Genomic DNA, 24,404 nt, shown 5'->3' with positions numbered 1-24,404 from the left:
CTTTTATGGCTCATCCTTTACTGTCTTATCTTAGAACTCTCTGGCTAACTTACATTCGTGGAGGTTGCCTCCCGTTTGCTTCTCTAAGTTTGATACTTTTACCTCTTATGTTTAGGTCTGTGATGTATGTTGAGTTAATCTTTGTGCATGGTTAAAGGTCTCTATTTTCTGCAAATAGATATACCGTTATCCCAGCATCGTTTGTTGAAAAAATTAACCCCATGGAATTTAAATATTTTTGGACTCAATTCTAGGTGTGCATTTCTCATTGGCTCCAGACCTTGACTGTCCTCATTTTTAGTGGCCTTTTCCCGAGGCTCCAATCCGAATCAGAACTCGGCCTCCTCCCAGCCGCTCTTTTCCTCTTGAACGTGATGGACGGTCGCCTCATAGGGTGCCAGTGTCTTGAAATCTTATTCTCTCTGTAAAAGCCGCTTCCTGCAAGAAAATTTCCTCCGAAGCTTTCTGGGATGTCCCTTTACCGGTTGTATTTATTGCCTTTTCTTTTCAGGAGTTCATTCTCTGCTGCTATACGGACACCTGGACTCCGTCGCTTTCCAAACCCGCCCCCTCCCACCCTTTTAAAAAAAATAGAGTAATATGAAGGCCGCGCAATATTACTTTTCTGCCCAGTCCGCCGAAAGCGGTTTAGGTAGCTCCATATTTGCCTCGCAAATCTCGAGTCTCTGAGAATCTGCTAGTTTTCTCAACAGTCGAAGTGCCAGGGAATGAGATAACTTCAGGGGCTTCTCACCTGCCCGGCCATCGCTGGCTCCCGGCGCCCAGACCGCCCTCTTTGCTTTCTGTACGTCAGGTGTTCCAACATGGCCGCCCCCAGGCCGCGGCGACCTGGGTGCGGACATATTGCCGCTCAAAGAAACGCAGGAAATGGGGTCTCCGCGTTTCTTCAAATGCTTAAGGCCCTCGTCGGCCGCCGTAGGTAGACGAAAAATCCAGGCGACGGATCCAGAAGTAGAAACAGTTCGCGAAAGTGTTCCTTACAGGCTGGAGAACGTCAGGTCAGTGTGTGCGTTTGTTCCTTGAAGTTTTGTGTGTTTTGTCCCCGGGGAGGTTTGTCTCACAGGGTGACGTGACGTCCACAAGGTGAAATTGGTGCCCTGTGGACCTGGGGAATTATCGGGGGTCTGGTGCCGGAGCGCCCAGGTGGAGGCTTTTGAAGGGAACCAGGGGAGAGTCTGTGACTCGTCTCTCTGTGGTTGGGGTACCTTGGAAGGGCGAGTCGTTAAAACGATTAAGAATTTGTAGAGATCATCGGGCGTGTCTCGACTGGCAGGGTCTTTGCGCATCACTTTGTAAAGCTTGTAGGTGGTATTTTCGGTCATCATAGGTTCAGGTTCAGGAATTAATATGGGGCTCAGTGATGTTAGGGATGGAATGGACAGTTACCATATGGGATGTCTGGTCCAGGCCTCTTTGGGTCAATAAGGAAGTGTTGTACTCAGCGTCTGTGGTACAGAAAGGCTTGTGAGGGCTGAAGCTTTGGACACCCAGGACCCCTGGCTGGTGGTTGGGTCCAGGTTCCAGCCTCGGCCGCTGGGAAGGAAGGCGTTACAGCCCAGGGGAGTAGTGTGACACCTTCTATTTTTTTAGCCTTTTATTCAGGAGTTGAGTAACTGCAGACCGAGGGACTACTCCAGCCATGCCCATCTGTTATACGTCGTCTATGGCTGCTTTCATCCTGCAAAGGCAGGATTGAGTCCTTGTGACACATCTTAACCCTCCAAGTAGAAATGTATAATATCTGTCGCTTTGCAGAAAACGTTTGCCAACGCTTGCCTTCACCACTTACTATATAGCAACGGACACTGTTGCTTGTTTGCCTGACGTGCATTCACACTTCTTTGCTAACAATCTCCATTTTGTTTAGTATCCATCCTTCTGGCAGGGCGACCCATATCCCAATATTGGTTGGTCTCAGTTAATCATGGCGGTTCCAGTTCCCATTGCTAGGGATCGCATTAGTATGAAATGAGCTTAGGTATATGGTTCTGGTCTAGCCAGCCATATATGTGAAATTTTGCTTGGGGGTTTTCTGGGGGAACATTTTGTTTTTTTAATAAGTAATTCCTTGAGTCTCTTTTTCCACGTCGATGATGATATTATCTGAGTATAACCTTTTCTGTTCAGTTTCTATTGTTTATAATTCATTCTTATTTCAATACATTGCTTCTACTCTTCAATACAAAGTAGGAAAGTAAGTAGGGTGGTAGTGGACATCTGGGTCCTGTTGTCTACTCGAAAATTAACCTGCTACATTGCCTTAAGTAAACATGTTTCCAGAAGGATAGGATCATAAAATTATGAGTTCATCCAGGATTTTAAATTTAATAACATAAAAACGTTCATAGTGCTCTTTCAAGACTAAAAAATTGTCTATTTTATCTAAGTTATGTCTCCCATTAATCCTTTACGTTCTTTATTGGCAGCAAGTCTCTGTCTCTTTCACTACAAACGTGTATGTCTTGTTAGTCTGTTTTAAAGAACAGGCTTTTGTATTGTTGAATTCTTCCATTTATTTGTTAATTGAAAAGATCTATAAGTTAATCAGTATAAAATTAATTTATATATATAAAATGGTCATTACCCGGGTCGAGAAACAGAACCTTACTAGCCCCTCAGTGGTGTTCTGTGAGCCTCTATCCGATTGTATTACCTCCTCGCACCCAAAGGTAAATACCAAGTTGTCAGAGGCTCTTCTTCATAGTTTTATTATATGAAAAAATTAATCTCTCCTAATCATATTTTATTTAGTTGTGCCTATTTTTAATTGTGTGTTAGTGTAATTATAATCTTTTTTTAATGTCAGTCTTTTTTTGTTTTTAAATTATTTTTTGTTTTTTAATGGAGTTACTGGAGGTTGAACCCAGGACCCTCCTGCATGCTAAGCATGCCCTCAACCGCTGATCTATACCCTCTTTCCTGGATGAATTTCTTCTTGTTACGTTTCCGCTTTCCTTTAGGATGGAAATTATGTAAAGACAACTGTTAGTTTTCATCATGACTCTAGATGTTACTTACAGCATGGAACGTTTCTTGGCAAATGTTCACGTGAATTAGTACTTTTACATCCTTCTTTGAAAATACAGGGGTCTGAGAGCACCTCAGCTTCCTTTACCATTTTCCAATTTATTGTGTACAATATTGTGTACTTTTAAAGGATGTCTTTAAAACTCCCTAAGATATTATCATCATTGCTCAGAAGACAACGCCTCTGGTTTGCCCAGTACATTGGTTTTCAAACTGAAGTGTGTGTACCTGCAGGGCATACACAAACGTTTAAAGAGGTACCTGAGCGCATAGGGTTTAAAGGAAAACAGCGCCCAGCTCCCCTCCTTCCAGATGGTCCCTTTGTGTGACTGAGCTGCCTGAGGTTCTCCTGCTCCCGAGGCTGCTGGGATGGGTCTCAGTTACCCCATGTCCTTTGACAGCCACCCCACTTCAGCTTCACGGAGTAAAGGAACACCCCCACCGCGGTCAGAGTCTTAGGCTTTTTGGCCGGAGGTATAAAATCTTCTGGGACACCAAGGTAAGGGACACTTAGTGATGCTGTGGGCATTGGGTTCAGGTGAGTTTCAGGAGCAGCGGTAGCATCTGGGCCCAGAGGAAATGTATGTGCAGCTTGAATTTTCTCCTCAACCCACAGGTCCTGCCTCCCCAGGAGCAAAAGCATCAGTTGAAGGAGGAAGTTACAGGATTTAGTATCAGCATTTCGGAGGACACGCTTGACTGAAGACGTTTCAAAACAGAAATTCAGAGCAGATCCAGAAGACACAAGGACAGAGCCTGCCCATTGCCAGGTATTTTCGGAGAACGGAAGAAAATGATCCAGGCCCAGGTGACTTGTGGTTTGTTTTCTTCTTCCCTTTGTTCCCTAGTGGATTTGTTAGTTGTCTGAGGCATTCTAGCTAATTATTGTGTCTGAGGGTGTTTGGGACCCTGGAGTTTGTAGCCTGCTCTTCTGAAGTGAGGGTGAGCCAAGGGACCCCTGAGCCTGCCGCTGGTGTCTGAAGCGAGAGCACTTCTGTGGGGACTGTTTTCTCGGGCTCTGCATTTTGACTCTCTCTTGGCTTCCATGTTCAAAGCCAAATTCTTAATCCACTTTTTCTTATGTTGCCTTTATTTTTGTTAATTACACAACTGACTTAAGGATATATTTGAAGACAGATCACAACAAAGTACACATACCAGAAAATAAGTTTCTTCATACACCTTAAACAGGCTTATTAAACATGTAGTTTCTTGTAATTCTGGCATCTTGAGTCTTTTCACAAAAGATTTTGATTGGTTGGCTATAAATGCTCAGTCATCCTGATGCCATCAGCATGTACGTCTGTCCTGTATACATGAGTGTAGTGTTTCTAGGTTAACAAGATTTAACTTCTACGCGTTATAGAAAGGTCTAACGGTAAATGGATGGTTGACTGAATACACAATTACAATTAGTTTGATCCTAATATTTTATTATGCTTTCTTCTTCCATTTGCATTAAAAATACAAGATAAACAACAGAGTCTTACTTATATTCAGCATCTTGTAATAACCTATAATGGAAAAGAATCTGAAAAAGAATATATATATTATGTATATATAAGAATCTGAAATAAATATATTATATATAAAACTGAATCACTATGCTGGCCACCTGAAATTAACACAATATTGTAAATCAGCTATACTTCAGTTAAAAAAAAGATTAAAAAAAACAAAGCAAGAAAACAAATAAACCCCTAGATATATAGATCCCACCTTTAAAGTAGAAATGAGAAGAAAAACTTGAACATTTCTTCCATCTCGTCAAAAGGACATCACTTCATTAAACACCACTGTTGTTGTAGGAATCCCTGACATTTGGTGATGTGGCCGTGGACTTCACGTGGGAGGAGTGGCAGCTCCTGGTTCCTGCCCAGAAGGCCCTGTACCGGGACGTGATGCTGGAGAACTACAGCCACCTGGTGTCCGTGGGTGAGGACGCTCCCTGGGTCACTCGGAGGGGCCCCAGTCAGTGGCCTTTCCTTTCTCAGCGTCTGAGAGCTCTGGAGTGTCTGACTTGGTAGATTTTCTCAGTCCCCTCGAGACTGAGAAAGTGGGCATAGTCTCCCTTCTCCTGAGAGAAAAGGCTTTACTTTGTAGCTATGTGCAATATTATGATTTATATCAAGAAATATGCTTATTTGGTCTTTACCCCCAATTCTGGCACAGAGCTCCTAAAATAAGTTATAAGAGGGTAAAGGAGAAGTGGGTGTCTTTTGTTACTCATAAAGCAAGATCCTTTGAACCAGATCTGAGTTTACATTATTGAGGTGATTTCTGGAAAGCCACCCCATAACCTGCATTTGGGGGCTGGTTGCCAGGGGAATCAACCACAATTAGAGGGTTGGATCTTTCGGTCCCATTCCCACTCACCTCTGGGGAGGGCAGGCGGGCTGGAGATTAAACCAATCACCAAAGGCTAATGATGTAATCAGTAGCACATGCTTCATTAGAAGGACCCCAGAAGGAGAGCTTTCGGGCTGATGGACACCTGGAGGTGCCCGGAGAAGGGTGCGCTCAGAAAGAGCACAGAGGTGGGGAGGGTACAGCTCAGTGGTAGAGCGCATGCTCAGCATGCATGAGGTCCTGGGTTCAATCCCCAGTACCTCCATTAAACAAATAAATAAACCTAATTACCCCATTCCTCACCCCACCAAAAAAGCCTAAAGAAAAAACAAAAAATTAAAAAGAAAGAGCACAGAAGCTCTGTCCCTTCCGACACACCTTGTACTGTGTATCTCCCACCTGGCTGTTCCTGAGTTGCATCCTTTTATAATACACCAGGGACCTAGTAAGGAAACTCTGTTTCTGAGTTCTGTCTGCCACTCTAGTGACCAAGAAGGGAGTCTTGGGAACCATTGATCTACTCACAGTCAATCAGAAACTCAGGAAGCAACCTGAATTTACAATGGGTGCCAGGAATGAAGGGGCAGAGGGGTGGTCTTGCGGGAGTGACCCCCTAACCTGTGTTATCTGACGCCATCACCAGGCAGATAGAGTCAGAGTTGAGTTAAATTGTAGGACACCCAGCCAGTGTCTCTTGGTGTCGAGGAATTTCTTGATGTGGTGAAAAGTGACATGTCTGGTGTGGGAAGTGAAGCAGCACTGACAGTGGAGGAGACACCTAGAGGGGTGTGTTTTCTTCTGTCACGTCCTCAAGTGTGACATTCTGTGCTCTTCACAGACCCCAGGCCCAGTTCAGTGGGTCTAAATCTTGTATCATTCTCCATGCACAGGTTATCAAGCCAGCGCCCCAGGTGTACTTTCCAAGTTGGACCAAGTACGACCATGGATGATGGAAGACGAAGTCCACTGCCGAGCCAGTTCAGGTGAGTGTGAGGCCAGCAGGGGGGCAGGCCGTGGAAATGACATTCCAGCTGGTCAGGGAGGAGTCGCCACTGTGACGGGGTTTGGGGCTCTGTCCGCCCCGCCTCCGTGCATCTCTCTGGATGTCACACCTCTTTTTCTTTGTCATTTAGAGAGAACTATGTCCCTTCTGAGAGACAACACTATCTCTTCTGGGATCTGTTTCTTCTTTATTTTACCCACCTCCTGATTTCTTGTTTGCACAGTTTTCTTTTCCCAGGGTCCTCAATCCCTCCCTTCTGTGTACTCTCCCCTCCCTTGCTATGAAATTGCACCTGCCGAGGCCTCTCTCCAAAGACAAAACTGAATTCCTCCCTGTCCTCTGATGCCTGTACCTTCCCCTCCAGTGGTAATGTTGCTTTCCCTCCTGACATCCACCCCCTCTTGGATGCTGTGCCCCAAAGACACTGGTCTTCACTGCGCCGTATCCCCACACTGAGATACCTTCTCCAAAGGTTTTCTTTTCTATTTTCTCAAATGACCTCCTAACCTTCAAGGTTTTCTTCATTCGAATAAGCTAATAAGCTCCTTCACTGGTTCACTGGAGAAGCCACCTGAACTGACATCTCCCCAGTGTGATCCCCCATAGGTGTGGCTTCTGCATAAGTGACTCATCTTGTGGCAGCTCTCCTGAGTTCCTGGTGACTGTCGGGGCCTCGGATCATCTTCCCTCCCGGGAAACCCATAATCATAACTTTTTCCTGCTTCAAATTAATTCCTTGGTGTATTTGCTGATTTTGAACTTTCTTCTCTTTTGTTGTAGACATTACCATTGTATTCACATCCTTAAAATTCTCATTTTTCTTCCTGTTGTATTCTGATGACATTTAGCCCCAGCTAACCATGTTACCTTTCAATTAAAGTTCTTGTTTCCATGACTTCTATGATGTGATATGGTCTTGCTCACCAAGATATGGATTTCCATTTTATTTCCTAAATTCTCCCCACTGTGTTCCATACATGTAATTGTTTCTTTGATTCATTCCTTACATTGTTTGATAGCCTGGTATATGCTGGAGTAAGGACAGTCAAAAAAAAGCATACAGACTGATCATGAGCTTTCAGTCTAACAGAAGAGAGTCAAGAAATTAATCAACAGACTCACAGACATAGAAAACAAACTTACAGTAATTAATATGGAAAGGGAGGGGTGGGGAGGCATAAACTGGGAGTTTAGGATTAGCAGATACTGTTCTGTGTAAAATAGATAAACAACAAAGTCCTACTGTAAAGCACAGCGAACTATATTCAGTATCTTACAATAGCCTAGAATGAGAAAGAATATGAAAAGGAATATATATGTGTGTAACTGAATCACTGTGTTGTACACCAGAAACTAGCACAACATTGTAAACCAGCTATACTTCAATTCAAAAGAGAGAAACAAATTTAAAAAAAAGAAATTAATCAACATAAAAATACATCACGGGGGTGAAAAGTGCTGTGATAAAAAAAAAATGTAGTCATGCTGGGGCTCCTCTTTTAGGACCCTCTTGGATGAGATGCCTTTGAACCAAAAAATGCAGGAAGTCAGGTGCTGCTGAGTTAGGAGTTCTCCGCATAGAGATGGCAAGTTTAAGAGCCCAAGCCAGGAATGTGTTTGAGAAACAGGAAGGAGCCCGTGGGGACGGAGCAGAGCGAGCTTCCAGAAACATGACGGGAAAAGGCCAAAGAGGCAGGAACAGCTGGGGGCGGGGAGAGTGAGGCTGGTCCTGTTCTCCATTCCAGGGAACTGCAGTTTTACTCCTCATGAGATGAAGCATGAGGAGTTCCAGAGTCCTGGGATGACGTGAAATGATTTACATTTGCAAATGACCCCTTTGGGCACTGTGTAGACGGTAGCGGGCGGGGGTGCAGGCAGGAGGGCCACGTGGGAGGCTGTTGCACAACACAGAGACGGGGAGAATGGCTGGGTGCGTCATGGGTGAAGGGTGAGTGCTGGTCAGATTCTGGATACGCTGCCTGTAGAAGGCAAAATGAGATTAAGAAAAAAATTATCATTTAATTTTTTTTTAACATACATACATACAATGATGTGTATCTTTTTTTAGGGGAAATAGGTGATTGGATTGAATGATTGATTGAAGGTGTTGGAGATAAAGCCCAGGACCTCGTGTATGCTAAGCAGGTGCTCTGCCACTGAGCTCCACCCTCCCACTGTGAGATTTTTTTTTTTAATTGAAGTATAATTGATTTATTTTTTATTTTCCCTTAGAAGTTTTTTTTTCCAATTCATATTTTTTATTGAAGCATAGTTGATTTACAAAGTTAGTTTCAGGTGTACAGCAAAGTGATTCAGTTATACATATACATATATATATATATATATGTATATATATATGTATACTTTCTTTTTAGATTCTTTCCATTTTATGTTTTGACAAGAAATTGAATATAGTTCCCTGTGGTATACAGTAGGTCCTTGTTGTTTGTCTGTTTTAGATATAGTAATGTGTATCTGTTAATCCCAAACTCCTATTTTATCCCTTCCCCCCTTTCCCCTTTGGTAACCATAAGTTTGTTTTCTATGTCTGTGAGTGTCTATTTCTGTTTCATAAATAAGTTCATTTGTGTGTTTTTTTTTAAGATTCCACATATGAGTGATATCACATGGTATTTTTCTTTTGATTTTTGGCTTACTTCACTTAGAATGACTATCTTCTGGACGATCCATGTTGCTGCCAATGGCATTATTTTCTTCTTTTTTGTGGCTGAGTAATATTCCACTGTGTGTATGTATATGTCTGTATATAGACACACACACACACACCCCTTCTTCATCCAGTCATCTGTCGATGGACATCTAGGTCAAGACCTTGATTTTATTCCTAATGAGATGGGAAAAGATTTGGGAGTTTTGAGCAGAGGAGGCTTGATGTGATATAACTGATGCTGGAAGGATCCAATTGGCTAATGTGTAGAAAACAGACAGAAGCCTGCAGGAGGGGAACAGGAAAGCCCGGTGGGAGGCTACTGCTGCAGTGCAAGAGAGAGCGATTGGCTTCACAAGGGTGGAAGGGGCAGATGTCGGTCCGAGTCTGGGTGTATCTATAAAGGAGAGCAAGTGGGATTGATCACTGAGGTGGAGATGGTGTGTGAGCGAGAGAAACAGATGAAGGGTGATGCTGAGAAGTTGTGTGGTGGTTAAAGAGCAGAGCAGAGCTGTTGTTTACTGGGGTGGAGATGCCAGGTGGAGAAGGAAATTGGGCTGGGAAACCAGGTCTGTTGTGGAGAGGGCAGGTTAGGGGTGCTCAGAGTTCTGTGCTGAATCATTACCTCTACTCCCCTCACGCCAGCCACAGCAGTGCATCCGTGGGGAGGCCTGTCTTCCTGCAGAATCAACCCCGATCTCCCTCCACCTCACTCCCACCCACCGGTGTTCACAACCTTCAGCTGTTTTCCTTGTGTCTGTCTCTGTCCTCTGAAATGCTTTTACCCAACTATAGCGAAGATTCCGTGAACAGGAGGAACGTGATTGTGTACCTCCGACTCTGGCACCATTCCTGGTACACAAAAGTCATCAGTAAGGATCTGTGGAATGAATGAGTCTGTCCCTCACCAGTTTGGGTGAGGCGGTCCTCCAACCTGTGGTTTGCTGCTCACAGGAAATATCTTGCATTTTTAATCTCTGCATGATTTGCAAAGCCAATATTTAGAAAGTAGCCAAATCTGTATTTATTCATTGTGAATGACATAAACTTGCTTTTTAAAAAAAAAATTTTTTTAATGGACGTAACAGGCATTGAAGCCAGGACCTCATGCATGCTAAGCATGCGCTCTACCACTGAGCTATTTCTTTCCCTTTCAACTTGCCCCAACCTTGTTTTTTACACTAACTATTTTTCTTTTGCCTTGATTGTATTGTTTTTTCCAATGTGCAAGGGACATTTAAACATGAGTTCTATTTATACTCATAACATAAGGTTGTCACTAGAAAGACACCTTATATCAAGGTATTAAAAAAATTTATGCTTCTTTTCTTTCGTAGAAATCTGGAAAGTTGATGATCACCTGCTGGAGCACTTACAAAATGAGAGCATGGAGAAGAGACCAGAACAATGGCACGAACACCGTCCACTGGAAAATTCTGTTCTTCAGAGCGGAACTCATTTTCTGTTCAGGCAAAATCAAATGTTTGATTTACACAGAAAAAGTCTGAAATCACATTTAACTTTACTTCACCAGAGAAGGAGCTATGAGATGAACCCAGCTGAGGTTAGTGGAGATGGGAAATCCTGTCTCCATGCCAACAGTGAACAGTTTCATACTGAAATTCAGTTTCCCAAAAGCCAGAAACTTATCAGCACTAAATCCCAATTCATCAGGAATCAGAAAACTCAAAAAATAGAGAGGCCTCACGTGTGCGGTGAATGTGGGAAAGCTTTCATCAAGAAGTCCTGGCTCACTGATCATCAGATAATTCATACTGGAGAGAAGCCCCATCGATGTAACCTGTGTGGGAAAGCCTTCTCCAGAAAGTTCATGCTCACCGAACATCAAAGAACCCACACAGGAGAAAAACCTTATGAATGCACGGAGTGTGGCAAAGCCTTTCTCAAGAAATCAAGGCTCAATATCCATCAGAAAACCCACACGGGAGAGAAACCATATGTATGCAGTGACTGTGGGAAAGGCTTCATCCAGAAGGGCAATCTCATTGTACATCAGCGGATTCACACAGGTGAGAAACCTTACATATGCACTGAATGTGGAAAAGGCTTCATCCAGAAGACATGCCTCATAGCCCATCAGAGATTTCACACAGGAAAGACTCCTTTTGTTTGTAGTCAATGTGGAAAATCCTGTTCCCAGAAGTCAGGTCTCATTAAACATCAAAGAATTCACACAGGAGAGAAACCCTTTGAATGCAGCGACTGTGGGAAAGCCTTCACAACAAAGCAAAAGCTCATTGTCCATCAAAGAACTCACACGGGAGAGAGACCCTATATCTGCAGTGAGTGTGGGAAAGCTTTTGCCTACATGTCTTGCCTGGTTAAACATAAGAGAATACACACAAGAGAGAAACGTGGAGATACAGTCAAGGTGGAAAGTCCTTCCACAGAGAGTCCCAGCTCCTCACAGACTAGTGAGCCCATGCAGGAGAAAAACGTTAATACGGTGACAGTGCAGGTGCCTTCTGCGGCCCCTCAGACACCCGTAAACCTCAGCGAGCTCCTGGCAAACAGGAACATGGTCATAGTTGGACAGCCTGTGGCCAGATGTGCACCCGCAGGAGATAACAGAGGGTTTGCCCCGGACAGAAGCCTTATGAATGCAGTGAATGTGGTCGTGCCTTCAGTCGTCAATTATGTCTTATTTTATGTCACAGAAAACCAGTAGGAAGAGAAACTCAGAGCCCTACTATGTGTAAAAGATATAAATTATTGAGCAAACATTTCTAGCTCATATCATGGCTGGAAAGTCTATACTGAGAGACACTGTATAAATCTTGAGACTGGGAATCGTGCTAAATAAAAGGCATTGATGCAAAGGCATAATCTGAGGGCCAAGCCAGCACACACACAGCAGTCGCTTTTTTGTGTCCGTTAAATGAAGGAAGCCTGAGTTCAACTAAGTGGAGGAAATAAGTAGGTGAAGTTTTTAAACATATAAACGTGGAAGGTTGTATGGACAAAAAGCCACAACAGGGCTCATATTGGATCAGCAGGATATGGGGCATGTATATATCACTTCAATTTCCCCAGGCCAAGGTGAAGGATCCATTGAAAACTGGGATGTCTTCCTTAAACTTTTAGAAATGTAGGTTATGCAAAGGGACTTAGGTGGAGCCAGTTTGGGTCTTAGATCGAGTCAGTTTGTTGAGGTACTGAGTATCTGTGGAATGCTTCTTTTTCACTGGGTCCTGTTCTAGGAGTGAGGACACCGTAGTGACCAAGCCCATGGTCTCCTGGAGAGAGCTTTGAGGTAACTGGATTATCTTTCCACACCAGCTAATCTGGTAAGAGGATGTCAGTATGTACACCAGGTGAAACAGGTATTTTCTTAGTTTCTGGTTGCGGTAAAATAATACCATAGCCGAGGTAGCTTATAAAAACAAATTTATTTCTCACAGTCCTGGAAACTACAAAGTCCGAGATTAAGGTGCCAGCAGATTCAGTGTGTAACGCAGGCTGTTCACAGAAGATAGTCATTTTCATTGTGACCTCACACGGGAAAGGGCAGAGGTGCTCCTTCAGATGCCTTTTATAAAGGCACTAATCCCTTTCACGAGGACTCCATCCTCATCAGCCAGTCACCCCTCAAAGGCCTCACTTCTCAACCCCTTCATATTTTGGGTAAGGCTTCCAAGTACGAGTTTTGGGGGGCGTAAACATTCAGTCCATAGCAAATATGGAGTATTGGTTCAAGGGGGTACAAAAGTTTCTTGTTTAAGTGGTATATTATTTTGAGGGATGGCATGGACCACTCTTAATGGGCTTTAAGCACTTGAAGATACAAGTAAGTTTTTTTTTTAAATGCCCGTGTCTTATCTCCCCAAGTAGATTAAAAATTCCTTGATGAATTTTTTTTTTTTTTTTTGCTATTTAAATGTTAAAGCTTAGAAACAATTAGTTCCTTACTTGCACTAAATCATGTTTCAAGTGGTCAGCAGCCGTAGGTGACTAGAGGCTGCCACATCGGACAGCCCAGATAATGGAGCAGAACTCTGTAGCTAAGTACATGGCTGAAAAGTATCTCCTGAGAGAAATCGGTCCTTTCCATAATCCTAGAAAGTTACGTTGGCGAGCCCTGGTTTACATGATTTTAATATTTCCCAGCATGGAAAAATTAAGACATCATATATTGATTTCGAAGATGAATGAGCTAATGGGCTTATCAGAATATTCTGTCATTGAAGGCCGTGAGTCTTTGGAAGGCCATCCTGAAGAACACGGCTGTCTTCCCCAAACCATGTGTGGTTAGAGACGCGGTAACAGTATCAACTGGGCAGAGCAAAGCAAAAGGAGCCTCAGAATAAACAGAACAAGAATCTTAGTCTCTAAGAATGGAGAATACAGGAGATAGGAGGTGACATTCTTAAACGATGCAGTGGATTCAAAAATTCCAGCTTCTCTGTTACCTGCTGAATTGACCCATATGGTTTTTCCTCATTATTCCTTCTCCGTCCTGGGAGCTGGGCTCTTGGCCTCTCCCTCTCCAGAGTCCTTTCCTAACTATCCCGTAGTTATCCACCTACCCAAGTTATAAACAGTGAGTCCAGCTCGTAGGGAAGGAAATGGAAGTTTGACACTCTGTAGCCGTCTCAGAATTCAACCTTAAAAGCTGGGTTATTGGGCAATTCACTCCAGGTATATTTTAAAGCAGCAACACTGTGTTACACACTGAAGATAACATCAGTGAACAAAACAGGCAAAGGAAAAGGCTTTCTGGATGTTACAGGATAGCAAGGGAGGGAGATAGTAAAGGGATTATGTCAGGAAGTGATAAGTCCTTTGAAGAAAAATAAAGCCCAGTAACAGTAATTTATAATAATTTACTGGTAATAATGGGGGAAGTGCCCCCATACCGCTTCTCTGGATATAGTCTAAGCCAAGACTGAAGTGCTGAGGGGAGGCCCCCAATCATAGTATTTGTAACTAGAGAAATTCCAGCACTGTTTCCAATGACTGTATATGACAGGCTTCCTGCCTCGGATTTTCTGAGAAACTTAATGCAAATTTCCCAGTCCCATCCCACATCTCCTAAAGCAGAACCTCTGGGGCTGGAATCCAGCACTCAGCGTTTTTAACAATGGCCTGATGCACACCCAATTTTGACATTCTTTGCCCTAAATCCTGGATTACTGTATCCATCATCACCCTTGCGTTATGAGGATGGATTCAGGTTGTGCTTTTCCCACTGACTCCAGACCTTTACTGGACTCGCTTTTAGTGACCTATTCCAGTCACAACTTAGGCTCGCCCCGGCAGCCCTTTTCCCTAGTTGATGGCCAGCCCCACAGTGTACCAGTTTCTGGAAATCTTTTTGTTTTACAAAAGCACTATTTTATTTATTTATTTTTTTAAAATTTAAGTACAGTTACAATGTGTCAGTCTCTGGTGTACAGCACAATGTCCCAGTCATGCAGATATAAACATATATTTGATTTTCATATTTTTCCTATTAAAGGTTATTACAAGATATTGAACATAGTTCCCTGTGCTATATACAAAGGAAACTTTTTAAAATCTATTTTCATATATAGTGGCTAACATTTGTAAATCTCAAACTCCCAAATTTATCCCTTCCCATCGCCTTTCCCTAGTAACCATAAGGTTGTTTACTAAGTCGGCGAGTCTCTTTGTTTTAAAAACAGCTTCCTGCAGCCTATTTTCCGGCAGGAATCTTTCCGTGGTGTCGTTTACCAGGTGTATTATATTTTCTCTTTCTAGGAGTGCGTTCTCCAGTGCCTACCGACACCTGAACTGCTTCCCCGTTTGGAAACTGTTTTTTTGTTTGTTTGTTTGTTTGTTTTAATACAAAGCGGATAATGTACGCCGCGGCCATGTTACTTCTCTGTTTAGCCCACCGAAAGCATCTTACTCTGCACCATGTTTGCCTTGCGAGGCTTGAGACTGAAATTTTACCTGTTTTCTGCAAGAGTCCCAGCGCCAGCAAATGAGATAACTTCAGGGGCTTCTCACCTGCCCGGCCATCTCTGGCTCCTGGTCCCCAAACCCGCCCTCTTTGCCTTCTGTACGTCAGGTGTCTCAACATGGCCGCCCCCAGGTAGCAGCGACCTGGGCGCGGACATATTGCCTCCCCAAGGACACACCGGAAATCCGGTCTCCGCGTTTCCTCAAACACCGCAGGTCCACTTCGGCCGCCGTAGACAGAGGTGGACTGGTCTAGAAATCCAAGCAGTTCACGGAAGTACGACGTTTAGGGTTCTAGTCGGTCTGGGGAAAATTAGGTCAGTGTGTGGTTTTGTCTCTGGATTTTTTTTTTTCTTTGGTCCCACTGGTGGTTTTGTTCTACCCAGGGTGCCGAGTGGACGTGGAGCAATCTGGACCCGTGGGATTATTGCCGGGGGCGGAGGGAGAGGGTAGAACCGTCTAGACGAAGGTATTTAACGGGAAACCAGGTGGGAACCGGATATGAGGGATTTGAGGGAAACCAGCCGCGGGTTTTGTCTGTGGTTGGGACGTGGGGTGTCTTGGGAGTCAGTACGATGAAGTCTCAAGTTCAGTGCCCTTGTCACAGTTGTCAGGGTGTGGGCTTCTGCAGGTCGCGCCGCTTGGAGGGCTTGCAGGTGGCATTTACGATGATCGCAGTGTATGGTTCAGGTTGGGGGTTTCATTTGGGACTCAGTGGTTTGGGGACCGGGGTGGTCACATGTGAGTGTCTGGGCCGGGTTTCGGATTAATAAGGAAGTGTGTACTTGGTGTCTGCCGTATAAAGAGGCTTCTGAGGGCTGAAGCTTTGTACGCCCAGGACCCCTGGCTGGAGGTTGGGATAAAGTTCCAACTTCGGCTGCTGGAACAGAAGGCGGTACAGCCCAGGGCAGGAGTTCAAAACCATCTGATTTTTAGCTTTTAATCAAAGATTTGGCTCGACTGAGAGACTAAACCAGCAACACCTATCTGTTTTGTATCGTCTGTGCCGCTTTCGCGCTACAAAGGCAGAATATAGTCGTGACGGAGACACTTTGGTCCCCAGAGTCGAAAGTCTATGTCTGTTCTCTTTGCAGGAAATGTTTGCCACTCACTTACTAATATGTAGAAACGAGCACTGTTAACTTACTTCCCTGACCTATTTGAACACTTTGTTCTTTGCTGACAGAATCTCCATTTGGTTTAATTATCTATCCGTCTGGCAAGTTGACCCATATCCCAGTTTATTAGTAAGTCCTGGTTGGTCTTAGACAATCATGTGATTCGAGTTCCCGTTGCTAGTGATTGAATTAGTGCTAAGAAATGAGCCTAGGTGCCTGGGCCGTTTTAGCCAGCTCTATATGTAAAAATCTGCTTTGGGGTTTCTGGTGCAGTCTTAGCCTTCTCTCTTTTAAATAAGCAATTCCTTGAATCTCTTTTTCCATATTGATAGTGGTATTGATGAAAATGTTCGGTCCTTGTATATGCATGTATAACTGAATCACTCTATGCTGTATATCATAAACTAACATAACATTGTAAATCAACTATTCATCTATTTAAAAATGTGTAAAACAAAAACAAAGAAGAAAATGTTCGATCCTACTTTCTAGTGTTTATAACTCATTCTTATTTTAGTGCATTGGCTCAACTCTGCAGTACAAAGTTGAAAAGTAGGGATGATATTGAACATCTTTGTCTTGTTGCCTGCTCATAAATTCACCTGCTATCTTGTCTGAAATTGACATGTTTTCAGGAGGATAAATCTAGGATTTCAGATTTAAGGACATAAAGATATTCATGGTGCTGTTTCAGATCAAAAAAGCCCATATTTTATCTGAGTCATGTCTCCCATTAATTCCTTATATCCTTTATTTGAACCTTCTCCTTTGACTCTAAATATGTATGCTTATTGGCCTTTTCAAATAACAGCTTTTAGTATTTTTGAGCTCTTCCATTTCTTTGTTAATTTAAAAGATCTGCAAATTAGTATAAAAGAAATATGTTCATTTATATAGACAGTCCCCAGGTCAAGATACAGAACACTGCCAGCACCCCAGTGGTGTTCTGTAAGCCTCTTCCCAGTTATATTACATCCTCACTCCCAGAGGTAAATACTATCCTGTCTGAATAGCAAGCACTTTCGGGCTTTTCTTTATGGTTTTATAATATAATTAATCATTTTCTGATCATTATAGTTTATTTAGTTTTGCCTGTTTTCAGTTGTGCATCAGTGTAACTTTACATCATGCATTTTTTAATGTCAGACTTCTTTTGCCCAGTATTTGTGAAACTCATTCATGCTTTTGCACATAGGTGTATTTTTTTCCCTCTGTAACAAGGGTCGGGCACATGTATTATGTAAATATTCGCACAGTAAATAGTTTGGGATTTGCAAGCCACAGACATTTGCTCACATACACTGCTGCTTTTTTGGTTTTTTTGCCTGATAGAGTCCCAGATCTGTTTTACCTTTATTTTATTTACTTATTTATTTTTAAAACTGAGTACAATCCTTTAAAGTGTAGTTGGTTTATGATGTGTTAATTTCTGGTGTACACTATAGTGATTCAGATATGCATATATATACACATATATACGTATATTCTTTTTTATGTTCTTTTCCATTATAAGTTATTACAAAGTACTGAACATAGTCCCTGTGCTGTGCAGTAGGACCTTGTTGTTTATTCACATATATTTCTTTTTGTTTATTTATTTACTTGGTTTACACTCTTTAAAAAAATTTTTTTTGGGGGTGGGTAATTAGGTCTGTTTATTTATTTATTAATAATGAGGTACCGGGGATTGAACTCAGGACCTCATGCATACTAAGCAGGCGCTCTGCCACTGAGCTATAACCTCCCTCCATATACTTCTTTATTTGTTTTACAATCCCTTTATTTTTAGGAGAGTTGCTTTTATTTGTTTTTTATTTTGCAATTTAAAAGTATTTTCCTTTTTTTTGATTTACAATGTATTCATTTCTGGTGTACAGCATAGTGATTCAGTTGTGTGTATACACACACACACACACACACACACACATTCTTTTTCATTCCAGGTTACTACAAGCCATTGAATATAGTTCCCTGGGCTGTGCAGTAGAACCTTGTTGTTTACCTATCCACATATACTTCTTTATTTTTTACAATCCTCCCAAAATGTAAAAAGCCTTCTTAACGTGCAAGCTGAGCAAAGACTGTAATTTTTCCATAGCATTCCATTGTTTGAGTATATGGTTTTTATACTGTTTATTAAACTTGTATTGTTTGCAGTTTGGTTAATTGTGAATAATACTGCTGTGAAAATTTGTGTCCACGTCCTCTTGTCCAAATATGCTCGTATTTTTTAAGGTGTGTATATCTCAGATGCATGCTTCAGAGTGGAGTGGCTCCTGAGTTTGTAGACGTGTGGCTGTAAAGGGAGAGTGGCGCTCCCGTTCAGGGCGTGGAGGCTCCTCCATGCTTCACACACACCCTGTCCCAGGCATCTCTTCCATCTGGCTGTTCCTGAGTTATAATAAGTAAATATAGTCAGGAAAATGTTTCTCTGAGTTCTTTGAGCTGCTCTGGTAAATTAATCAGTCCAAGGATTTAGGGGGGAGTCATTGGAACCTGTGATCCGTGGCCAGTAGGTCAGAAGCACAAGTGACAAGCTGGACTTATGTTCGCACAGGAAGTAGGAGGTGGGGACCAGTCTTGGAGGATGGAGCGGTTAACTTGCGGGATCTGGTTTTATCTCCAGGTAGGTAGTGTCAGAGCTGAGAACTGCAGGACACCCAGCTGGGGGTGTAGAATTGTTTGGTGGTGTGTTAAAAACACACACACACATATTCCAACTCAGAATCATACCTTCTTTTGGATGAGTTTCTTATTATCACATTTCCCTCTTCTGGTAACACCACAAATAATGTACTTTTAAGAAAATTACTAGCACCTCATTTTCATTTGCCACCTACTAATTTATGTACTATTAATTTGTATTTTAATTTTTTATGTATTTAAAACCTCCTAAGATATTATCATCATTGCTCAGAAGACAACGCCTCTGGTTTGCCCAGTACATTGGTTTTCAAACTGAAGTGTGTGTACCTGCAGGGCATACACAAACGTTTAAAGAGGTACCTGAGCGCATAGGGTTTAAAGGAAAACAGCGCCCAGCTCCCCTCCTTCCAGATGGTCCCTTTGTGTGACTGAGCTGCCTGAGGTTCTCCTGCTCCCGAGGCTGCTGGGATGGGTCTCAGTTACCCCATGTCCTTTGACAGCCACCCCACTTCAGCTTCACGGAGTAAAGGAACACCCCCACCGCGGTCAGAGTCTTAGGCTTTTTGGCCGGAGGTATAAAATCTTCTGGGACACCAAGGTAAGGGACACTTAGTGATGCTGTGGGCATTGGGTTCAGGTGAGTTTCAGGAGCAGCGGTAGCATCTGGGCCCAGAGGAAATGTATGTGCAGCTTGAATTTTCTCCTCAACCCACAGGTCCTGCCTCCCCAGGAGCAAAAGCATCAGTGGAAGAGGAAGACTGTATAGCATTTCTGGGGACATGCTCAATTAAAGACAGATTTCAGAACAGAAATTCAGAGCAGATCCAGGAGACACAAGGACAGAGTCCCCCTGTCGCCAGCCATTTCGGAGAACTGAAGGAAATGATCCAGGCCCAGGTGACCTGTGGTTTGTTTTCTTCTCCCCTTTGTTCCCTGATGCATTTGTAGGTGCCTATACAAATCACTTCCATTAATCTGCAAGTATAAATGTGTGTATCTTTTGTCTGTTGTGTGTATATGTGAATGTTGTGTTTCTAGATTAACAAGATTTAACTTCTACACATTATAGAAACTTCTAACTGGACAAATGGATGGATGGGTGACTCACCATTAGAGAATATTTTGCTAGACATTTGCTTCTTCAATGATATATTGAAATCAAAACCCTACTAGAGGTGGAGGGTACAGCTCAGTGGTAGAGTGCCTGTTTAGCATGCATGAGGTCCTGGGTTCAGTCCCTAGTACCTCCATTAAAAATGAGTAAATAAACCTAATTACCTCCCCCCAAAAATAAAATAAAAAAAAATTATTCCTAACCACGAAAAAAACCCAAAAATAAAATTTAAAAAATACCTACTAGATATCTTGATGCAGCCTATAAAGTGGAAATGAGCTGAAACACGTGAACATTTCTTCCATATCATGAAAAGGGCATCACTGCATTAAATTCCACTGCTATTACAGGAATCCCTGACATTTGACGATGTGGCCGTGGACTTCACGTGGGAGGAGTGGCAGCTCCTGTCCCCGGACCAGAAGGCCCTATACCGGGACGTGATGCTGGAGAACTACAGCCACCTGGTGTCCGTGGGTGAGGACGCTCCCCGGGTCACTCGGAGGGGCCGCAGTCAGTCGCCTTTCCTTTCTCAGCGTCTGGGAGCTCTGGAGCGTCTGGTGCTCCGACGCGGTAGATTCTCGGGCCCACAAGAAGTGTGTGTATTCTCCCTTCTCCTGAGAGAAGAGCCTGTACTTTGCAGGCTGTGGCATCGTTCAGTCCTCACAGGTCGCGTTCTGCTGTCTTCACAGACCCCACGTCCAACTCAGTGGGTCTGCGTCTTCTCTCATTTTCCATGAACAGGGTATGAAGCCAGCACGCCAGATGTACTCTCCAGGTTGGGTCAAGGAGAAGCCTGGACAATAGAAGATGAAGTCCCCTGTGGAACCCGTTCAGGTGAGTGTGAGACCAGCCAGGCGACAAGCCGTGGAAAGGACACTCTGGTTGGTCCGAGCAGAGTCACAGTTGTCAGGGAGGTTGGGACGGGTAAGCAGGGCCTCCATGCATCTCTCCTGTTGTAAGACCTCTTTTTTTAAAAGCTTTTTTTGCAGGGGAGGCAATTTGATTGATTGATTGATTTTTAACAGAGGTCCTGGACCTCGTGCATGCTAAGCACAGGCCCTGCCACTGAGCCATGCCCTCCCCCTCCCAAGACCTCTTTCTCTTTGTAGGCTTTTAGAGAGACATATGTCCCTTCTTAGAGAAGACACTGTCTCTTCTGGGATCTGTTTTTTCTTTATTTTACCCACCTCCTGATTTCTTGTTTGCACAGTTTTCTTTTCCCTGGGTCCTCAAATCCCTCCCTTCTGTATACTCTCCCCTCCCTTGCTGTGAAATTGCACCTGCCGAGGCCTCTCTCCAGAGACAAAACTGAGTTCCTCCCTGTCCTCTAAGCACTGCACCTTTCCACTCTCAGTTCCAGCCTACACCTCATCATAACTCTTGCTAAGTTCGAATTCATTCCTTTGTATATTTACTAATTTTGAACTTTTTTCTCATTCATTATAGACAGTACCGTTGTATTTACTTCTGGAAAGCTTTCTCCCCCCTCCCCGCCCCCCATATTCTGATATCATTAAGTCCCAGTTAACTGCGTTACCTGTCACATGACAGGAAATTCTTCTTTCCGTAATCTCTGTGATACGTCCTCTTGCTCAGAGGGATTCCTACCTTCTTGCCTAAACCTCCCAGTCTGTTCCATACGTGTGATTGCGTCCTTGATTCATTCCTCTAGGAATTATTTTTTCGGTAGTCTAGTGTATGCTGGATGGTAACAGCAGTTGGAAAAACAAATAGACCAAGAACTTTCATTCTAAGAGGAAGAGACATAAAATTAATCAAAATAAAAAAAACAAAAAACGTGTAGCGGGTGAAAAGTGCTGTGGTGAAATTAAGTTGCATAAGGGAACAGTAGGGGCTGAGGCACCTCTTTTAGGAAAGGGAACGTCTCCAAGGTGTCGTTTGAAAGTTAGAGGTGCTCGGGGTTCTCTGCTGTGTCCTTTTCCTAATGTCCCTTGCGTCACCCACAGCAGTGCATCCGTGGGGAGGCCTGTCTTCCTCCAGAATGAACCCCAATTCGTCCACCTCTCTCCCTTTCCATCGCTCCCTCCCACCAGTGCTCACAGCTTCCAGCTGTTTTCCCTGCATCTGTCCCTGCCCTTTCAACTGGGTTTTAAAAAAGAATGAAATAATGCCATTTACAGCAACATAGATGGACCTAGAGGTGGTCATACTAAGTGAAGTAAGTCAGACAGAGGAAGACAGATATCATCTCTCTTATATGTGGAATCTAAGAAAACTAAAGAAGTGAACTTACATACAAAATGGAAACAGACTCACAGATACAGAGAACAAATTTACGGCTACCTAACGGGGAAAGGAGGGAGGGATTAATTAGAAGTTTGGGATAAGCAGATACAAACTACTATGTATGAAATAGATAAACAGCAAGGACTTACTGCAGAGCACAGGGAACTGTATTCACTATCTTGTAATAACCTATAATGGAAAAGAATCTGAAAAAGTAGAACTGAATCACTATGCTGTACACGTGAGACTAACACAACATTGTGCATCAGGTATACTTCAATAAAAAATCAATCAGTGGTTTTAGCAAACCATAGTGCAGGCTGCAGGCGCTGGGGGAGTGTGTTTGTGAGTTCCCAAGACTAGCATCATTCCGGGAAAGGAAGTCATCTGTAAGGGTTTGGGGAATGAGTGGGTCTGTCCCTTACCAGTTCGGGTGAGGCAGTCCTGCAAGCTGTGCTCTGCTGCTCACAGGAAATCGTATTTAGAAAGTAGCCAGATATGTATTTATTCATTATGACTGTTTTTCTCTGATGTACAAAGAACATCAAACATGGAGTTTTATTTACACTCATACCATAAGGTCGTCACTAGAAAGACACCTCACATCAAAGTGTTTTTAAAGATAAACCTTTATTCCAAATCAGGATGTTGGAAGAATTCACTCTTCTTTTCTTTCCTAGGAACCTGGAAAGTTGACGATCACCTGTGGGAGCACTTGCAAAATGAGAGCACGGAGAAGAGACCAGAACAGTGGCATGAACACCGTCCACTGGAAAATTCTGTTCTTCAGAGCGGAACTCATTTTCTGTTCAGGCAAAATCAAATGTTTGATTTACACAGAAAAAGTCTGAAATCACATTTAACTTTTCTTCACCAGAGCAGGAGCTACGAGATAAAGAACCCAGCTGAGGTTACTGGAGATGGGAAATCCTGTCTCCATGCCAACAGTGAACAGTTTCATACTGAAATTCAGTTCCCCAAAAGCCAGAAACTTATCAGCGCTAAGCCCCAGTGCATCAGGCATCAGGAAACTCAAAAAATCAAGAAGCCTCACGTGTGTGGTGAATGTGGGAAAGCTTTCATCAAGAAGTCCTGGCTCACTGATCACCAGAATCTCCATACGGGAGAGAAGCCCCATCGATGTAACCTGTGTGGGAAAGCCTTCTTCAGAAAGTTCAAGCTCACCGAACATCAAAGAACCCACACAGGAGAAAAGCCTTATGAATGCACGGAGTGTGGCAAAGCCTTTCTCAAGAAATCAGGGCTCAATGTACATCAGAAAACCCACACGGGAGAGAAACCATTTATATGCAGTGAGTGTGGAAAGGGCTTCATCCAGAAGGGCAATCTCATGGTACACCTGCGGATTCACACGGGCGAGAAACCTTACACATGCACTGAATGTGGAAAAGGCTTCAGCCAGAAGACATGCCTCACAGCCCATCAGAGATTTCACACGGGAACAACCCCCTTCGTGTGCGGTGAATGCGGGAAGACGCTCTCTCAGAAGACAGGTCTCATTAAGCATCAGCGGACTCACACAGGAGAGAAACCCTTTGAATGCAGCGACTGCGGGAAAGCCTTTATCGAGAAGCCCCAGCTCGTTATACATCAGAGAATTCACACGGGGGAGAAACCCTATAGCTGCAGTGAGTGTGGGAAATCGTTCAGAGGGAAGTCAGTCCTCAACAAACATCAGAAAACGCACACAGTCAAGGTGGGACACCCTCCCTCGGAGAGTCACAGGTCATCCCAGAGCAGTGTGGTGCTCCAAGAGAAAAACCTTAATACGGTGACAGTGCAGGTGCCTTCTGTGGCCGCTCAGACACCCGTAAACCTCAGCGAGCTCCTGGCGAACAGGAATGTAGTCATAGTGGGACAGCCTGTGGCCAGATGTGCACCCACAGGAGATAACAGAGGGTTTGCCCCGGAGAGAAGCCTTATGAATGCAGTGAATGTGGTGGTGCCTTCAGTCGTCAATTATATTTTATTTTATGTCACCGAAAACCAGTAGGAAAAAAGTCAGACAGTCTAGAGGAAAAGCGTTGAGTGAAAATTTCTAGCTCTTATCGTGGCTGAGGAGTGTGTACTGAGAGAGGCTGTGTAAATGCTGGGACTGGGAACGTGTGACACATGCATCCTTTTAAATGTGTGCATTGATACAGAGGCGTAATCTGATGTTAACCCCAACACACACAACATCAATTGCTCTGTTGTGTCAAATAAATGAAGCCTGCGTTCAACTAAGTAGAGGAAACAAAT

At 43.4% G+C, this 24,404-nt stretch overlaps 1 protein-coding gene across 1 annotated transcript; it reads left to right on the top strand.

Moving 5' to 3' along the window:
- Positions 1-873: 873 nt before the first annotated feature.
- Positions 874-24,389, top strand: LOC105080506 (uncharacterized). The gene is made up of 11 exons (XM_074370840.1): positions 874-1,019; positions 3,665-3,856; positions 4,857-4,983; positions 6,288-6,380; positions 10,406-11,755; positions 15,148-15,291; positions 18,690-18,758; positions 19,494-19,675; positions 20,243-20,369; positions 20,637-20,729; positions 22,823-24,389. The coding sequence occupies exons 2-11, from the start codon at positions 3,842-3,844 to the stop codon at positions 24,154-24,156; spliced, it is 3,534 nt and encodes a 1,177-aa protein (XP_074226941.1). The 5' UTR covers positions 874-1,019; positions 3,665-3,841; the 3' UTR covers positions 24,157-24,389.
- The last annotated feature ends 15 nt before the right edge of the window (positions 24,390-24,404 follow it).

Source organism: Camelus bactrianus, chromosome 9, assembly GCF_048773025.1.
Source record: "Camelus bactrianus isolate YW-2024 breed Bactrian camel chromosome 9, ASM4877302v1, whole genome shotgun sequence".
Lineage (NCBI taxonomy): Eukaryota > Metazoa > Chordata > Mammalia > Artiodactyla > Camelidae > Camelus > Camelus bactrianus.
This window is presented reverse-complemented; position numbering and strand designations above follow the sequence as displayed.